Consider the following 18,355-nt stretch of genomic DNA (forward strand, 5'->3'; position numbering starts at 1 on the left):
ATATAAGGCTTTAATTAAGTACTCGGAATCGATTACTTAGAAACCTTTTCTATAACCTACAGACCCGAAACATCTAGACTTGCCTTCCTATTAGGCGTTTCTTTGGGCTGGAAATTCAGGCAGTTCGACGTAATAAACGCTTTCGTATATACTGATATAGATACTCTAATATATACCGTTTAACTAACGGGTTATAAAAAATAAGAAGGGAATAGTATAACTATCTATAAGCCAAATAAAGCTTTATACGGCCTAAAACAGAGCCCTAGACTCTGGTATAACTTCCTAGTTAAAATCTTAACTAAACTAGGCTGTATAGTCTCCGAGTTTAATAAAGAACTCTTTATATATCATAATAAAGGAGACCGAGCCATATTCCTTTACCACGTGGATAATATTATGGTTATAAGTCCTTTAGATACTATAATAGATCACCTTTATAAAGAGATATCTAAAGATATTTTACTAAAAAACTTAGGTAAAGTATATACCTTTCTAGGTTACAAAATAAATATAAATACAACTAAAAAGACACTCTTTATAAGCTAACTGCTATATACGAAGAAAATACTAGAAAGGTATAATAAACGAGCTCTTAAAAAGGTAGATACACTATATATTCATAAACAGGTCCTAATACCAAACCCTGAATAGGCGTTAAAAGAAGACATAAAGAAATATCAATAAGAAGTAGGAGCCTTACTATATCTAGCTCTTTACTCTAGGCCCGATATAACCTATACTATTAATAAGTGTGCCCGACATATAAGTAACCCCTCGAAGGAATACTTTATAGCACTAAATAGAGTTTGGGCCTATATAAACGTATATCCTAATATAGGTCTTCTATATAACTATAAAAGAGATAACCTATATATATACGGTTACTCTGATACTAGCTTTTTAGATATTCTGGAAGATAGAACGTCTACCTTAGGATATATATACTGCGTAGAAATAAATAATTCTATTAGCTAGACCTTATCGAGGCAGAAAGTCGTTGCTTTATTAATAACAGAAGCCGAATATATAGCTCTGACCGAGGCTATAAAAGAAGGAATCTATATATATAATCTATATACTAAACTTATAGATAACCTTAATATAAGAGTCAGTAATAATAAACCAAGGATTCCTACTATTCTTATAAACAGCGAGAGTGCTAAAAAGGTCGCTAAAAACCCGGAATTTTATAAAAGAGTAAAGCATATCGATAGATAGTTTCACTTCTATAAATAATAAGTATAGGAAAATAATATAAAGGTACTGTATATAAACACTAAATATAATATATCCGATATAATAATAACAGGGTTACTAAAAGAGACTTATAATATACTCTATAGCTATATAAACCTAGGTTATAAAGACGATATACTACCAGAATATAACCTACCACCTTATAAAGAAATAAAAGAACTTAAATACTAGGTTTTTTACCTATAAACGGGTTTTCCTCGAATAAAATTAAAAAAGGGTTTTTTTAATTTTTTCCCTACACGATAATAAATATAGAGGTTTTCTTTTTTTTCCCTCGCCTTAAAAATATATAGACTATAAAATAACTAGCTAAGCTACACCTACTATATAGGAGTTAGCTTACGGGGGGGTGTTAGTACTATACCCAGAAAATAAATATATCTATATATAGCGTAGTACGATATATAAAACCTCCTATAAGTCAGGGACCTCCTAAGTCCGCCCGAGTCCCCTAGGGACCTCCTAAGTCCTCTAGGGTCCTCCCGAGTCCCCCGGGACCCTAGGTGGACCCACGGACGTTTAGGTGGACCCATAGACCTTCAGGTAGACCCACAGACCTTCAGGACCTTCGGAATAACCCACGGACCTTTAGGACCTTCGGAATAACCCACGGACCCTCGCCTATACTTCGAGGGTCTGGATACTAAATTAGTAGCTTAAATAAACTATAGGAAAGGACTATATATACCAGGCTACCCGCCTCCCTCTTCCTTTCCTTTTTCTCTCTCTCTTTATATCTCACTTCTATAGTCTTCACAGTCTTCCACAATTCAAACTACCTCTTTTCCTCTAGATCTTCCTCTTCCGTTCCATCTCTTCGTGACCGTTATAAAGTTTTTATTATAGCAGGTTATAAATTATATAGCAAAAAAAAAAAGAAAGAGCACTGGCAGGTGGCGGGGCCTGTCAAGAGCTGTCATAATTGGACCATAGTCCGATTAAGAGTTTATCACAGTCCGAATAAGTCCACCCTAAAGGATATCCCCCTTTACTACAAGCATAATAGCGAGCCTCCCTCGTTTCCATTTCAGGATACACCTCCTCGACTATTAACCAAGGCACAAATGTCTGTAACGGCTACTACTATCCAATCTTGCCTATGCTTCTTATTTATTTGTACTTCTTGACGGCTTCCGCAGGACAGGATTAAATTCCCCATATTCACACACTAGCCACCAAGACGCTTATTTACGGATTCTCTTAACAGGCTAATGACTTCAGCAGGGTCCTGGGCCCCAAATACGGCGCTACCGGCGACGATGATGTTGGCGCCGGCGTCGGCCGCTAGGTCAATAGTTCCAGGACCCAGCCCGCCATCGACCTCGATGTTCAGGTCTGGATACTTGTCCCGCAGCGCACGAACTTTAGGCAACTCAGACGCCATGAACTTCTGACCTCCAAAACCGGGCTCGACTGTCATGATTAGGACCATCTGTGGATGCAAGGAAGAAACGTAAGCCCGCTGTGCGCCTCGGTTGGGAGATGACAAAGAATACAATTGATCGTGATAGTACTAAAGACAGGAGAAACCTACGTCTGGCCTTTCTAAGTTATCGGGGCTCGCGAGGATATCCCAAAGCACGTCGACAGGTGTAGCGGGCTTAAGAGCGATACCGGCCAACATACCCTGCTCGTGGATATAACGGATAAGCTCACGGGGCGTGGTGCGACGGTCAGTGACCTGCTCGGGGCTCTCGGCGGCAGAAGAGTCGATAGCGGCCTCGTAGTGAAAACAGTAAAGGTCGCAACCCGCCTTTTTAAACTCCTTGACCCACTTCTTCGGCTCTGCAATCATCATATGGCAGTCGAAGGTACCCTTGCCAAAGTTCTCGGTGGGCTTGTCGACATGGCTACGGATTTTGACGACGATGGGAGGGCCGAAGGTGAGGTTTGGCACGAAGTGACCGTCCCTAAGAGGAAGTGCGGGAGGGGCATTATGTCAGCTCAAGCGCATGTTGTCGCGGTGCCCCGCGTGAAAAAGGCAGATGGAAGGGTGTGGGTTTTGTCCCCGTGTACATGATGTCGACATGAAGCCAGTCCGCACCGTTCTTGATAGTACGAGAACACTCATTGCCAAGGCTGGCGAAGTCGGCAGAGAGAATGGAGGGAGCTATGATCGCCTTAGGTGCCATGGTGAAAAAATGCCGTGCACTGGTTTGCTTTTCGTGTATCGGTAAGGGACAAGTGACAAGATATTAGTGAGGAGGAAACGTGTCGCAGGCCGTATAACAGAACGGAACGTCAATATTGTAAGCTTCCACAGGATATCGGATCCGGGTTATCATATCTGCCGGGCGCAGGGCAACTATATCGGACCTCTGCGCCCGATACCGGAAGCAGGGAAACGTCGGTGAGGACACAGGGAAATATTTGTTAGGATGGATAGAAGTTATACAAGTAAGGGTACCTTAAACGGATCGTATTTGTATAGGAAAGTCCCTGTTTATAAGTACCTCCACCCCACCCTATAGGGGATCGTGTAGCTAATAGTTCCTTATAATTGACTGGTCCCCTTACGTAACTTCTGCTAGGCTGCTCCTAATCTTATATAGTAGTAACTGTAACTACTGCTTTTTAGAGCTCTGGATAGCTCTGCGATTCTGCCCTCCTTTTTAAGCTTAACGAAGCTCTTCTTTTTAAGCCTATTTAGGCCTTTTTTTAAGAGCTTTTCAGCTCCGATTTTAACCGCCCGCCCGCTATAAGCCGCCGGCGTTAAGCAGAACGATCTTTAACCTCTTCTATAGCCTAGCGGCTCTGCTTTTAAGCCTATCGTTAGCTCGCCTTTTATAACGGCTTGAGCTTTAACTATATTAACAGCTCGCTTTTTAGCTTGAGTGTTAATCGTTAATTCGTTAATAACCCACCGGCCGCCCCTTCCTCTAAGGCAGCTATAACTATTCACCTCCTTCCTTTTCGAGCCTTTTATACTAATTTCTGCCTATAAGCCCTCTCTTCTTCTGGACTCTGCTATCTAAATTTTTCCCCTTCCTTAACCTTTTTTTATTATGATTTTTAAACGCCGTAGCCGATTTTTTGCCTTTTTAGGCCTGCCGATACTCCCACGATATCCGATAACGACTACCTCGCCTCCTTTAAGGTGCCTCCCCTTAAGGGCAGGAATAACTACGCCGAATAGACCGTGTTTACCTAACGCAGGGCTAAGGCCGCCGGCCTTTTCGATTATATTTAGGGTAAAAAGATTATCGATAATAACCCACCGACTATAGAGGACTGCTTTATTTACCCTAGTTAGACCGCCGAGTCCGCCGCTATAACCGCCTAATTAAGGAAAGCCGAAGCGAAGAAGGCCGGCGACTCTAAGGCCAAAGAAACCAGTAACCTTAGGTTACCCGATATACAGCTATCCATGGCAAATTGGACTACTAAGACCGCCCTCCACGGGCGTTAGCTTAAGACCCGCAGGAAAGCCCGTATATATATCGTTTCCCTTCTAACCCAGCCCCTTTAACGGGAGGTGGAAGATATCGTGTAACCCTAGGATATAATCCAAACTCTTAGGAAGTACGCCCCTAGCAGGGGCGAGATCCGGGCTAACGCGATTAAGCAGGCCTTAGGCCTAAAGTTATAGGATTTTAGAAGTATAGCCGACTACCTTACTAGACACGAAGACTTCCGCTAGATCCTCGCTGCCGCCGGCGATAAGACCTATAGTAATAATATTATAGCCGCTAACGTTATTAAGGGCCTTACCGGGGCCTATAACCGTTTTAAAGACTAATGGAATTTCTACCTCGATTAGTAAGCCGATAGTAACGTTAACCTTTGGCTCCTAACTAATCGACTTATAAAAGAGGAGGAGGCCATTAAGTAACGCCGGAGCTCTTCTAGTCGCGGTGGCTTTCGTGGTAACGGATCCCGGAGTAATAACGGCGGAAACAATAATAGCGGAAATAACGGCGGGAATAATAATAACGGCAAGGTTTAGGCTAATAACGCCTAGGACGATCGGAATAACGGCCGGGACCCTTATATAACGCCGGGCTGCCCTAAGCCTAATACACACGGCACTAACTAATACTAGCAGTATAACGGTAACCGAGAGAATAATAGCGGCCGCGGCTATGGCCGTGGCCGTAGTGGAAATCGATTTAACGGTAACCGCTCCTCTAGTTCTTCCTCTAATAATAACAGCAATAGCTCTAGTAGCTCCGCCGGAAATCACGCCTATAACGCCTCTATAGCAGGCACCGCTAAGGTCTTTAAGGACCTCGAAAAGCAGATAGAAAATAGCGGTATTTTTATTAGTTTTATAGCCTTAAAGGCTTCTCTTAAGCAGCTTAATAAACTGTTTAATATATAGGTTTATAATACCCCTTTTAAAGGTATTAACGATTTATCGGAATATCACGACTATACTAAAACACCGGACTAGAATAATACTAGTACGGCCCCGGGCCTAGCGCCGGCTCTAGGACCCTAGTTTGCTTATAATAGTACTATTATTTAGTATATAGTCCCGGGGCCGGCTATCTATTTAGACTATATCTATAAAGGTAATAAAGAAAGGCGAAGCCGTTACTATGCAGAACGGCTCCGCTAGGGCCAAAACAAATAACCAACTAATAGGCTAGCCGAAAGGAGGGTTAGGCTCGTCACGGGTCCGTATCTAGAGCTAAAGGGTCCCGAGGAGACGATCGCCGGGCCTCTAGAAGGGTCGGTAGTGGTCTAATCAGGGGAACGAATAGCTAGATAGGCAGGCGGGCCTATAGTCGGCTCTTCTGGATCGTCTAGATAACTAAAAGGGGAAGGATAATATAAATTATAATTATAATATATAATAGGTGACGATTATAAAAGATCGGATAAAAAGCTAGCTAGATATAATGGGTCTATTCCGAAGAATAACCGTATATAAGACCAGATCTCTAGGACCGAGTAGTTACGTGATATCTAACGTCCTGACCCGGAATACAGGTCTGCCCCTCTATAATCGGCCCTAAATTATTAAGCCACGCCTCGTGGTCTTAATAATTTTAATATAAATATAAATAGTAACGTTCTAAATATATCTTTATTACCCTAATCAGGGTATCTATAAGCAGTCCTTCTTTCCTCGCGCACGTATTCCAAGAGACGTCTCTTGAAGACGTAGGGTTAAAGGATAGTAACCTTAAAGATAAATAAAGGTAACCTCGTAGGTCCTTCGTATATAAGCTAGGCGGCGGCGGCGGCTTCCTCGGTTCCGTATAAGGAATAAGCAACGCGGCGGCGGTAAATAGGCGGCGGCCCTAATATAATCTTTGAGAAGACCGTGACGTAGAAGACGTGACCGTGAACGCATAAACAGGGCAGGTAGTAAGGGCGGCCCTAGTAAAAGATTAATAACGTAAAACGCAGAACTAGGTAGAAATAGCCGTGAAGATTATAGTAGGAGAATTAATAGCGTAGCTTATAAAAGCAGGAGATATAGCGAGTCTTAAGGTCTATAAACTAATTAGGATTTCGGAACTATATATTCTCGGGGTCTATAGGAAGATTATAAGCGACGGGCCTATATAAAGGTATCTCGGTATTCCTATATCTCTTATAGAGTATATCTATCTCTTTCTACTACCTAGATTAAGGCAGGCAGTCTACTTCTTGGTTTATAGGCGTAAAGCACGTAGGTCGGATCTTTTTAGTGGCGTGGCATAGTATATAGGAAGGCAGGTCGGTTTATCGAAGGCAGGAATCGCGGTAGACTCTTCGAGGCGGCAGAGTTATAGCCGGGCTTAAAGGAGCAGGAAGAAAAAGAATAGGATTAACGGGATTAACTAGATTAATTAGATTAATAGGATTAATTAGATTAACTATAGGTAGGCGGATTAGGCTTAGGCTAATTAGAGGAATAAAGATATCGGGAAAAAAAGGGTAGTAAAAAGAGTAAGAAAAAAAAGGGAAAAGGGTAAGCAGGATAAGCTTATAGTGATTACCGGTAGAAAAAGAAAACGGTAGGCAGGATTAAGATTTAATAAAATCGTGGGCGGCAGGAATAGTGCTTAAACTAACCTATATATAACTTAATAACCAGCGATCTAAATTAATTAAAATCAGAGCTATTCGACTCGTCTTCTTCTAATTAGGCTAATATAGTTATAAGTAAAAAAGAAGGTAAAGAACTATAAAAGATATAGTCTATAGAAGAGGTAGAAGAAATACTAACGTATAGGCGGTTCCTATAGACTTATAGGCTAGGCCCCGGGCCTAGTTATTTATCGGCCCTAAAGCTATATAAAGAAGCTCCTGCGCGTATAGCTTTCTATATAAAAAGAAAAGAAGAACGGGCTTACGATAAGGGTATTCGCGTAGAAAAAAAGGAATAAAAATCGGGTAGGGTAGAATCGGGGGAAGGGCAGGACTATATCTATCGGCCCTAAAGCTAAATAAAGAGGTCCCCCTTAAGGGCAGCTTTCTAAATAACCTAAAAATAATAGAAAAGATCCTAATTAGGTTAATAAAGCTTTAGGGAAAAGAGAATCCGGCCCTAGGGCGTAATCCAAAAACAGACGCGGCCCTAGATTCGAATCTATAAAGGCTATAGCCGCGGCCCCTATCGATTAGAAGACGCGGCCCCCGTTAGGAACTAAAAGAAGCTCCTATAGACTCCACGAACGACTTCTATTTCCGAAAACGATTCTATTACCCTAATTAAGTAAATAAACGGGTAAAGGGAAAAAAAGGAAAAGGGAAAAGGGAAAGGAGGTAAGAAAAGGAAAAGGGAAGAAGAGGTAGGAAAAAAGAGGAGGAGGCAGGGGAGCTAGTATAGGAGCTCTTTAAAGCCTTAGACGCGATAAAGCTAATATAGGAGCTCGGCGCCGGAATAATAGGATTAACGGAACTAACACGCTAGTTCTTCTAAAGCGCGGAGCTATTATAGGAGCTCTTCCGGATCCCGGAGCTAACAGGGCTCTTCCTTTCCGGGTATATACGCCGACGGTAGCTATCCTAACTATAGGAATAATACCTAATTAAGCGAATAGGATTATACCGGGCGGGACTTTTATCCTAACTCTACTATAGAGTCGTACTTCTGCTATAGCGGCGGCTCTTCCGACTACTACTTCGGCTACGACTACGTGGACTACCCGGAATAATAGGCTGCCTACGGGTAATAACGTCACCGTTAATCTAATTAGATAAACAGGAAGTAAACGGCAAAGAGATATTATAATTAGACCTTAAAGCGTAGAGCTCTTCTAAGGCTCCTTTATAGCCACGAAGCACTATACTTATAAGGACCTTAAAAAATAAGGTTAACCCGATTAAAAGGAATAGAAACGTATCCTATATATAACTCTAACTACCCTAGTATTATATCTTCCTCTTTCCACGATATCGCCGTCACGATACCCTCCTCTATATATTCGACTATTCTTTCTAAGCAGGCAGTCTCTGCTTTTCCGGATCCATAGTATTCGGGACTATTAAACCGGATCCGTGGGACTATTAATATACAGGCAGTCTCTGTGTCGGGATAGTATATAGCTATTAATAAGCAGGGAGCCTCTACTCTTCTAAAGCATTATCAGGGTCGCTCTTCCAGAGACTCAGGCCCTAGGAAACTATTTTTATGGCTTTTATCGTATATATTGTTTTTAGTGTTTTTATTAATATATCATAACCGGAATCAGAATATAAACTCGAAACAGAATCTTCTTTCGGACCTCTTCTTCTAGTACCCACGTAACACGATATTCTTCTAGGCCTTTTCTAGAGCCCTTCGCCCGTTATTAGCGGACTAACTAATAACCATATTATATCCGAACGCTTAAGACTTAAAGACTTAAAAGCCGAAGCTAAAACCGAAGACTTAAAGGCTTAAAACAGGATAAAGAAAACCGTGACTATATTGTATTAATAACGTTAATAGGCCGTTTATTTAGGCAGGTCGGAACTACCCTTAAGCGCAGGAAACGATAAAGTCCCCTACGCCGATTATATCCGCCTCTAAGCACTAATTAAAGAAAGGCGAAGCCGTTACTATATAGAACGGCTCCGCTAGGGCTAAAACAAATAACTAACTAATAGGCTAGCCGAAAGGAGCGTTAGGCTTATCACGGGTCCGTATCTAGAGCTAAAGGGTCCCGAGGAGATAATCGCCGGGCCTCTAAAAGGGTCGGTAGTAGTCCGATCAGGGGAACGAATAGCTAGATAGGTAGGCGGGCCTATAGTCGGCTTTTCTAGATCGTCTAGATAACTAAAAAGGGAAGGATAATATAAATTATAATTATAATATATAATAGGTAACGATTATAAAAGATCGGATAAAAAGCTAGCTAGATATAGTGGGTCTATTCCGAAGAATAGCCGTATATAAGACCAGATCTCTAGGACTAAGTAGTTATATAATATCTAATATCCTAACCCGGAACACGGGTCTACCCCTTTATAATCGGCCCTAAATTATTAAGCCACGCCTCGTGGTCTTAATAATTTTAATATAAATATAAATAGTAACGTTCTAAATATATCTCTATTACCCTAATCAGGGTATCTATAAGCAGTCCTTTTTTCCTCGCGCACGTATTCCAGGAGACGTCTCTCGAAGACGTAGGGTCGAAGGATAGTAACCTTAAAGATAAATAAAGGTAACCTTATAGGTCCTTCGTATATAAGCTAGGCGGCGGCGGCGGCTTCCTCGGTTCCGTATAAGGAATAAGCAACGCGGCGGCGGTAAATAGGCGGCGGCCCTAATATAATCTTTAAGAAGACCGTAACGTAGAAGACGTGACTATAAACGCATAAACAGGGTAGGCGGTAAGGGCGGCCCTAGTAAAAGATTAATAATATAAAACGCAGAACTAGGTAGAAATAGCCGTGAAGATTATAGTAGGAGAATTAATAGCGTAGCTTATAAAAGCAGGAGATATAGCTAGTCTCGAGGTCTATAAACTAATTAGGATTTCGGAACTATATATTCTCGGGGTCTATAGGAAGATCGTAAACGACGGGCCTATATAAAGGTATCTTAGTATTTCTATATCTCTTATAGAGTATATCTATCTCTTTCTACTACCTAGATTAAGGCAGGTAATCTATTTCTCGGTTTACAGGTATAAAGCACGTAGGTCGGATCTTTTTAGTGGCGTGGCACGGTATATAGGAAGGCAGGTCGGTTTATCGAAGGCAGGAATCGTGGTAGACTCTTTGAGGCGGCAGAGTCGTGGCTAGGCTCGAAGGAGTAAGAAGAAAAAGAATAGGATTAACGGGATTAACTGGATTAATTAGATTAATAGGATTAATTAGATTAACTATAGGTAGGCAGATTAGGCTCGGGCTAATTAAAGGAATAAAGATATTAGGAAAAGAAGGGTAGTAAAAAGAGTAAGAAAAAGAGAGGAGAAAGGGTAAGCAGGATAAGCTTATAGTAACTACTAGCAGAAAAAGAAAACGGTAGGTAGGATTAAAATCTAATAAAATCGTGGGCGGCAGGAATAATACTTAAACTAACCCATATATAACTTAATAACCAGCGATCCAAATTAATTAAAATTAGAGCTATTCGACTCGTCTTCTTCTAATTAGGCTAATATAGTTACGAGTAAAAGAGAAGGTAAAGAACTATAAAAGATATAGTCTAAAGAAGAGGTAGAAGAAATACTAACGTATAGGCGGTTCCTATAGACTTATAGGCTAGGCCCCGGGCCAGTTATCTATTGGCCCTAAAGCTATATAAAAAAGCTCTTACGCGTATAGCTTTCTATATAAAAAGAAAAGAAAAACGGGCTCGTGATAAGGGTATTCGCGTAACAAGAAAAGAATAAAAATCGGGTAGGGTAGAATCGGGGGAAGGGCAGGACTATATCCATTAGCCCTAAAGCTAAACGAAGAGGTCCCCCTTAAGGGCAGCTTTCTAAATAACCTAAAAATAATAAAAAAGATCCTAATTAGGTTAACGAAGCTTCGGGGAAAGAAAAATCCGGCCTTAGGGCGTAATCTAAAAAAGGATACGGGCCTAGATTCGAATCCACGAAGGCTATAGCCGCGGCCCCTATTAATTAGAAGACGCGGCCCCTGTTAGGAACTAGAAGAAGCTCCCACGGACTCTACGAACGACTTCTACTTCTAAAAACGATTCTATTACCCTAATTAGGTAAATAAACGGGTAAAAGGAAAAAGAGGAGAAAGGAAAAAGGAAAGGAGGCAGGAAAAAGAAAAGGGAAGAAAAGGTAGGAAGAGAGAGGAGGAGGCAGGGGAGCTAGCATAGGAGCTCTTCGAAGCCTTAAACGCGATAAAGCTAACACAGGAGCTCGGTGCCGGAATAACAGGATTAACGGAACTAACGCGCTAGTTCTTCTAAAGCGCGGAGCTATTATAGGAGCTCTTCCGGATCCCGGAGCTAACAGGGCTCTTCCTTTCCGGGCATATACGCCGACGGTAGCTATCCTAACTATAGGAATAACACCTAATTAGGCGAATAGGATTATACTAGGCAGGACTCTTATCCTAACTCTACTATAAAGTCGTACTTCTACCACGGCGGCGGCTCTTCCGACTACTACTTCGGCTACGACTATATAGACTACCAGGAATAGTAGGCTGCCTATAGGTAATAACGTTACCGTTAATCTAATTAAATAAACAGGAAGTAAACGGCAAAAAGATATCGTGACTAGACCTTAGAGCGTAAAGCTCTTCTAAGGCTCCTTTATAGCTATAAAGCACTATACTTATAAGGACCTTAAAAAATAAGGTTAACCCGATTAAGAGGAATAGAAATATATTCTATACGTGACTCTAACTACCCTAGTATTATATCTTCCTCTTTCTATAATATCGCCGTCGCGATACCCTCCTCTATATATTCGACTATTCTTTCTAAGCAGGCAGTCTCTGCTTTTCCAGATCCATGGTATTCAGGACCGTTAAACCGGATCTATAGGACTATTAATATATAAGCAGTCTCTACGTCGGGATAGTATATAGCTATTAATAAGCAGGGAGCCTCTACTCTTCCGAAGCATTATCGGGGTCGCTCTTCCGGAGACTTAGGCCCCGGGAAACTATTTTTATAGCTGTTATCGTATATATTATTTTTAGTGTTTTTATTAACGTATCGTAACCGGAATCAGAATATAAACTCGAAACAGAATCTTCTTTCGGACCTCTTCTTCTAGTGCCCACGTAACGCGATATTCTTCCAGGCCTTTTCTAGAGCCCTTCGCCTATTATTAGCGGACTAACTAGTAACCGTATTATATCCTAACGCTTAAGACTCGAAGACTTAAAAGCCGAAGCTAAAACCAAAGACTTGAAGGCTTAAAACAGGATAAAGAAAACCGTGACCGTATCGTATTAATAACGTTAACAGGCCGTTTATTTAGGCAGGCCGGAACTACCCTTAAGCGCAGGAAACAATAAAGTCCCCTACGCCGATTATATCCGCCTCCGAGCACTAATTAAAGAAAGGCGAAGCCGTTACTATACAGAACGGCTCCGCTAGGGCCAAAACAAATAACTAACTAATAGGCTAGCCGAAGAGAGGGTTAGGCTTATCACGGGTCCGTATCTAGAGCTAAAGGGTCCCGAGGAGATAGTCACCGGGCCTTTAGAAGGGTCGGTAGTGGTCCGATCAGGGGAACGAATATCTAGATAGGCAGGCGGGCCTATAGTCGGCTCTTCTAGATCGTCTAGATAACTAAAAAGGGAAGGATAATACAAGTTATGATTATAATAGGTAATAGGTGACGATTATAAAAGATCGGACGAAAAGCTAGCTAGATATAGTGGGTCTATTCCGAAGAATGGCCGTATATAAGACTAGATCTCTAGGACCGAGTAGTTACGTGATATCTAACGTCCTGGCCCGGAACACGGGTATGCCCCTCTATAGTAATAAAGCTAAACGCCTAGCTTATTATAGCCGCTGGCTTTAGGATTCTAGCGCCTCCCTCTACTCTATTAGGAATTTTAACGCCTTTATTTACGACTTCCTTATTCCGGAAGACCTTAATTTCACTATTATCACGGCTAGTGGGACTATTAAGCCTATACACGGGGGCATCGCTAAGGCCGTTCTTTAAGGTCCTGATAGGACCGAAAAGGTAATTCTCCTCCGCCGGACTATCCTTATTCCGGGCCTCTATATTAATATTATATCCGGCGAAATAATATACGTAAGCGGCGGATATTTAGAACGTAACGTTATATTTAATAAGAATAGCGAAGGCATCGCTACTATTAACGTCTATAAGCGTGGCTTCTTTTTAAGCTAGCCCGGCGACCCCGCCGCCGTCTTTTCTATTAAGCCTAGCTCCGTGATATTCTTCTAGCTGCTACCGTCTTTATCGGCCTTACCGGCCACTACGCTGGCCGTATCTTCGTTACCTATATAGGCGGAGCCGGCGCCTTTACCGCCTCTAGCTCCTACTCCTACCAGGGCCGGGCCCTCTTAGGCCTAGATCCAGTCCCGCCTCTACCACTAACGGCTTAGTTATATTAATTACCCCGATCTTCGGAAGACCCTTTAACTAAAGTCACCATCATATAGCGTTGACTATAAGCGGCTTTATAGCTAGCCTTACGTAGTTTATAACCTCTCCTATAGTCTCCGTTATAGTCCTAAGGACCCTAGGCCCCGGGCCGCCTGTGCCGGCGAGGTCTAGCACGTTAATATCTTCGATATTAAGCCGTAGGTCGCCTCTGGCTGCCGCTATAGCCTTCCTATTACTAACGACGCTACCCGGAAGAAAGGTCTTTTAACCTCTAAAACCAAGGCTAACCTAGCTCGCCTACTACTAAACGCCTTGCTTAACTATACTAACCCATAGGGCCAGCCTATTCGTTATATATATTCCGATAACGCCAGAGAATTCCTTAGTAACGTGCTTCGTTAACTGCCTTAAGCTTAAGGCACCTCTTTTTTAACGAGCCCGCCCTATAGTCACAAGTAAAATAGCGTAGCCGAATACGCTATCCGAGCTATCTTGGATAAGGGGAGGAAGATCGCTATAGGCGGTAATATCCCGCCTTTCCTTTAGGATAAAGTTACCCGGGCCGCCGTATACATCAGTAACGTCTCGGCGTCCTCTATAGTTAAGGGCAAGACGCTTTATTAGGCCTATTACGACAACTTGGCCCCCGGTTATAATAATAAGCCTCCTATCCACTATCTACGGACCCTGGGCTACCGAGCTTTCGTTTATATCCCTCCTAAGAAGAGGGTCCGTTTATATAAGCTTGAAGCCCGAGCTAAAGAGGGTATCTTGGTGGGATTTAAAGGGGAGTACCTATATCGAGTCTGGATTCCTACCGGACTAATTAACGAGCCTAAGGGCCGCCTTATTATTAGTAGCCAGGTCGTTTTTTACGAAAACTTTTATAATAGCGGTAACCCCTCGGAGCCTAAGCCGGCCTCTATTCGTAGCCAGCTACCCGGTAACTTCCGGCATAGCCTATCGGAATCTTCTTAGCGTAACCCTGGCTCCTAAGTTAAACGCCCGCCGGCCACGCCTCCGGGCCTGTCTTTTTCTATGGTATATAACGTTATATATAATACGGAATAATCTACCGGCGTCACGGTAAGCTCGGGCCTGCGTAACGACCCCCTTATCGCCGGCTAGCGTGACCTGCCTTATCTTACGGTATAATAATAATTTAACCTGGAGCCTATCGTTAACCTAACGGAGTATAACGCCTCTTTTAACGCTATCTTTGCTATAATCCGTGAACCACCTCCCGGCGTGGACCCTTCTAATATACGCCGCCTACGTGATGCTAACACTAATAATAAGGACGCCCCCTCCGCGGCTAATAATAGCGGCGCCTACTAGACTATGCCTGACCTAAAGAGCGTTGCCGAAGCTCGCCGCCTTCCCGATTAGCCCTCCTGGTAGGAGGCTATCTTCGACGAAATCCTTAGCCTAATTAGCTACGGGTGCCCTCTTATTTAAGCCTCTTCCTAAGTAACAAGGCTGCCGGTTAACTATAAAGATTATTATAAAATATAAGAAGAAGAATAGTCTGCTAGGAAAGAGGAAGGCTCGCGTTATTACTCGTGGTTTTTAGTAACGCTACGGTATCGATTATTATAACACTTACGCCTCTACCGTTAAGGCCGTCTTATAGCGTATTATTATCGCCCTCGTCGTAATTAACGGATAGCCCGTATATTAGCTTAACGTCGTTAGAGCCTACCTTCACGGTGACCTTAATAAAGAGGTGTATATAAAGCAGTTTATAATACTGCCTAAGTTCTTTAAGGACCCACGATATTAATACTTGGCTCCTAAGCTGGGATAGAGGCCCTCCTACGTTATACGCCTCCGAAAAGCCCTGTACGGATTAAAGCAGGGCGGCCACTAGTGGCAGTAACGTCTTTGTAAGGAACTCGCTCTTTTTAGATATAAGCCTCTGATTTCGGACCCGGCTATCTATTATAACGCCTTTACCGGCGTTATTATCTCTACGCATATCGACGATTTCCTAATTATAGGCCCGCCTTTAGCCTTATCCCTCCTTTTTAATTAGCTAGCCGGCCGCCTATATATTATTAATCTAGGTAATGCCGATTACTTCCTTAGGGTCTGTATATAGCAGAATAATAGTTCTATTACTATCTTATAAAACGCTTATATCGCTAAAGCCCTTAAGTAACTCTATTTTAATGTCTCTATAGTATAGTGGTGGTATACCTAGTACACGGTTAGAGGACCGGGTCGGTTCGAATCCGGCTAGAGGCGTATATAAAAGAGGGAACCCGTTCCTTTTTTACGCTACTCGGACCCTGTTCTGGGGGGCCCTTATCTGCCTTGGCATATACAATAAGGGTTAAATAGGGGGCCCGTTAGACCCACCTTCTGCCCGGCTTCGCTAGTCTATAATAGGTGCTATAGGGGAGTTAGTCGCCCTACTATGGAAAAAACGAGAAGACGGTACCGCGCTGTCCCTAAGCGTGTAAGTAAAATACGCGGCGTCTTTTCCACGATACGGAGGCAGCCTCTTATGCTATTACGTAAGCGTTCTGCGTAGGCACGTAGCCCGCGTTAGCTCTACCTATAGCTATAGAATAGGGAAGCTTAGGAGCTTTAAACCCTAGGAAGCGTATATATAAGTCGCCTATAAGTGGGCCCGTAGGGTTAGCCCTAGGGCATATAGAAGGCGTATAAAAACTAACCGAGATAATCACGCGCGCGCCGTTAATTAAGCACGTAGTCGGCTTTAAAGCCGCTACGGGCAAAACGCCACCGGCTTCCTAGAATAGAAGCCATGAGTTTCGAATATATATTAAGTTAGTAACGGGACCCCCGCGGTACCCGTATAAGGTAGTAATCCTAGAGGAGGAGGGTATAGGGGTTTTTATTTAAGTCTTATACTAGTTCCCTAAGTCTTATACTATGGTTTTCCCCCTTATAGGTATCTAAGAAGGACCGTATAGTCAGAATTCTGGCTCCTAGCTACTTAAGGTAGGATAAGGATAGCGGAGTAAGACATAATAAATAAATAAAAACTCTATTTTAATAGTATACGCCCGGCTATAACGCCGATAGATCCTAATTACCTTACCGCCGCTATAGGCCGATAAACCGGCGATAATAGTTAACCCGGAAATACTGACTCTCCCTTAGACCCCACGGAATACACGTTATATCGTTAAATTATCGGTAAACTGCTTTATCCCGCCTACCTTACACGCCTAGATATTATCTACGCCGCCTCTCCTTAGGGCCGCTTTAGCCACGCGCCCTCTGCCTACCACCTTATAGGCGTTAAAAGGATCCTACGATACCTCTATAGCAACTAATCCGATAGCCTTATATACCGTTAATCGGCCGATTATTAATAATAGCACGGTAACCGCCTTAGCCTATTCGGCGCCTCCGGTTCTAGCTTTGCCGACGCCGAGGGCGCGAAATCCACTACTGGATAGGTCTTCTTTATAGCCGGAGGTCCCGTCGCCTAGTCTTCTAAGCGCTAGGCCCGCGTTATAAAATCTATACCCGAGGCCGAGTTTTACGCCCTTAGTAACGCCGTTTAAACCGCCTAATAGATCCGCTACCTGCTACGCGAGCTAGGCGAAAAGCTTAATTCTATTCCTATCAGAGTCGATAACACTAGGGCTATCGCTAAGTCCTAACGATCCTGTCGTAGTAAGTTCACGTTACTTAACCATGCACACGTCTTTAACGCCGTGGATTATAAGGAAGTCCAAATTAAGTATATCGATAGCGCCAATAACCCGGCTAATAGATTCACTAAGCTCTTATAACCGGGCCCCTTTAATTACTTTAAATCTCTGCTTCGGATAAAAAAGATCCCGGCCTGCTTTACTAACTAACTAACTAACCGAGTTAACTATTCTAGCACCACGGACCGTAGCTCCGCCGTAACTATGCTATAATCCGAAGGGGAGTATAAGCTTCTATAGGATATCGGATCCGGGTTATTATATCTGCCGGGCGCAGGGTAACTATATCGGACCTCTACGCCCGATACTAGAAGCAGGGAAATATTAGTAAGGACGCAGGGAAATGTTTATTAAGATGGATGGAAGTTACATAAGTAAGGGTACCTTAAACGGATCGTATTTATATAGGAAAGTCCCTGTTTATAAGTACCTCTACCTGTCGCACAGGCTGGCCTAAAGCAGGTTCGGAGCGGGTTATCCCGGGCTCGAAAGTGGGAGTGGATCTGCCGCAGGAATAAGGGCAGGAACTTAGCACTACGATTAGAGATTTCATAGAGTTAATTAAATTAATAGATCGATCGCTTATTTTACGTAATTAAGTTATACGCTATTTATAATAATTAAGAGTCCTATTTACTCGATAACCCATTAAAGCTATTTACGCCGAGCTGCTTATAGCTATAATAACTATAACCTCTAATACGACTATCTATATAAGCCACGAAGACTAGAAGCTGTGGAAGCGCCTCTATAAAGTCAGGGCCCGTAGTAACGGAGTCTAGGACTTCCTATGCCCTAACGATCCAGCCCCTAGGCCGTAGCGAGCTACCCGTCCCGAATTTGCTTCCTATACCTCTATCGCTAACGTTAACAGGCAGCCTACTAATATCTCCGAGCTAACGGTTATAGGTAAGGCCACCTATACCGAAGATTACCGCCGATATAAAGAAGATCGTAAAGACTACGAAA

At 42.8% G+C, this 18,355-nt stretch overlaps 1 protein-coding gene and 1 non-coding gene across 2 annotated transcripts; one reads left to right on the forward strand and one right to left on the reverse strand.

Moving 5' to 3' along the window:
• Positions 1-2,083: 2,083 nt before the first annotated feature.
• On the reverse strand, positions 2,084-3,615 carry ACRALDRAFT_1063881 (uncharacterized protein). The gene is made up of 3 exons (XM_071016871.1): positions 3,277-3,615; positions 2,795-3,170; positions 2,084-2,692 (listed from the first exon to the last, which is right to left on the reverse strand). Exons 1-3 carry the CDS (start codon positions 3,390-3,392, stop codon positions 2,429-2,431), a joined length of 756 nt encoding a protein of 251 aa, XP_070875139.1. The 5' UTR covers positions 3,393-3,615; the 3' UTR covers positions 2,084-2,428.
• A 12,252-nt stretch (positions 3,616-15,867) lies between these two features.
• On the forward strand, positions 15,868-15,941 carry ACRALDRAFT_t155. Its single transcript has one exon. It is a non-coding gene; the product is annotated as a tRNA-OTHER (tRNA).
• The last annotated feature ends 2,414 nt before the right edge of the window (positions 15,942-18,355 follow it).

The sequence above is a fragment of the Sodiomyces alcalophilus genome (assembly GCF_042370955.1).
Source record: "Sodiomyces alcalophilus JCM 7366 unplaced genomic scaffold ACRALscaffold_4, whole genome shotgun sequence".
NCBI classification, from domain to species: Eukaryota; Fungi; Ascomycota; class Sordariomycetes; order Glomerellales; family Plectosphaerellaceae; genus Sodiomyces; species Sodiomyces alcalophilus.

Bases quoted from the DNA above. Each gene is read 5' to 3' on its own strand.
- ACRALDRAFT_1063881 (XM_071016871.1), bottom strand. From the start codon at position 3,392: ATGGCACCTAAGGCGATCATAGCTCCCTCCATTCTCTCTGCCGACTTC. The intron at 3,171-3,276 runs GTACACGGGGAC...ACTTCCTCTTAG, and splicing joins TGGCTTCATGTCGACATCAT to GGACGGTCACTTCGTGCCAA. The intron at 2,693-2,794 runs GTAGGTTTCTCC...TTGCATCCACAG, and splicing joins ATAACTTAGAAAGGCCAGAC to ATGGTCCTAATCATGACAGT.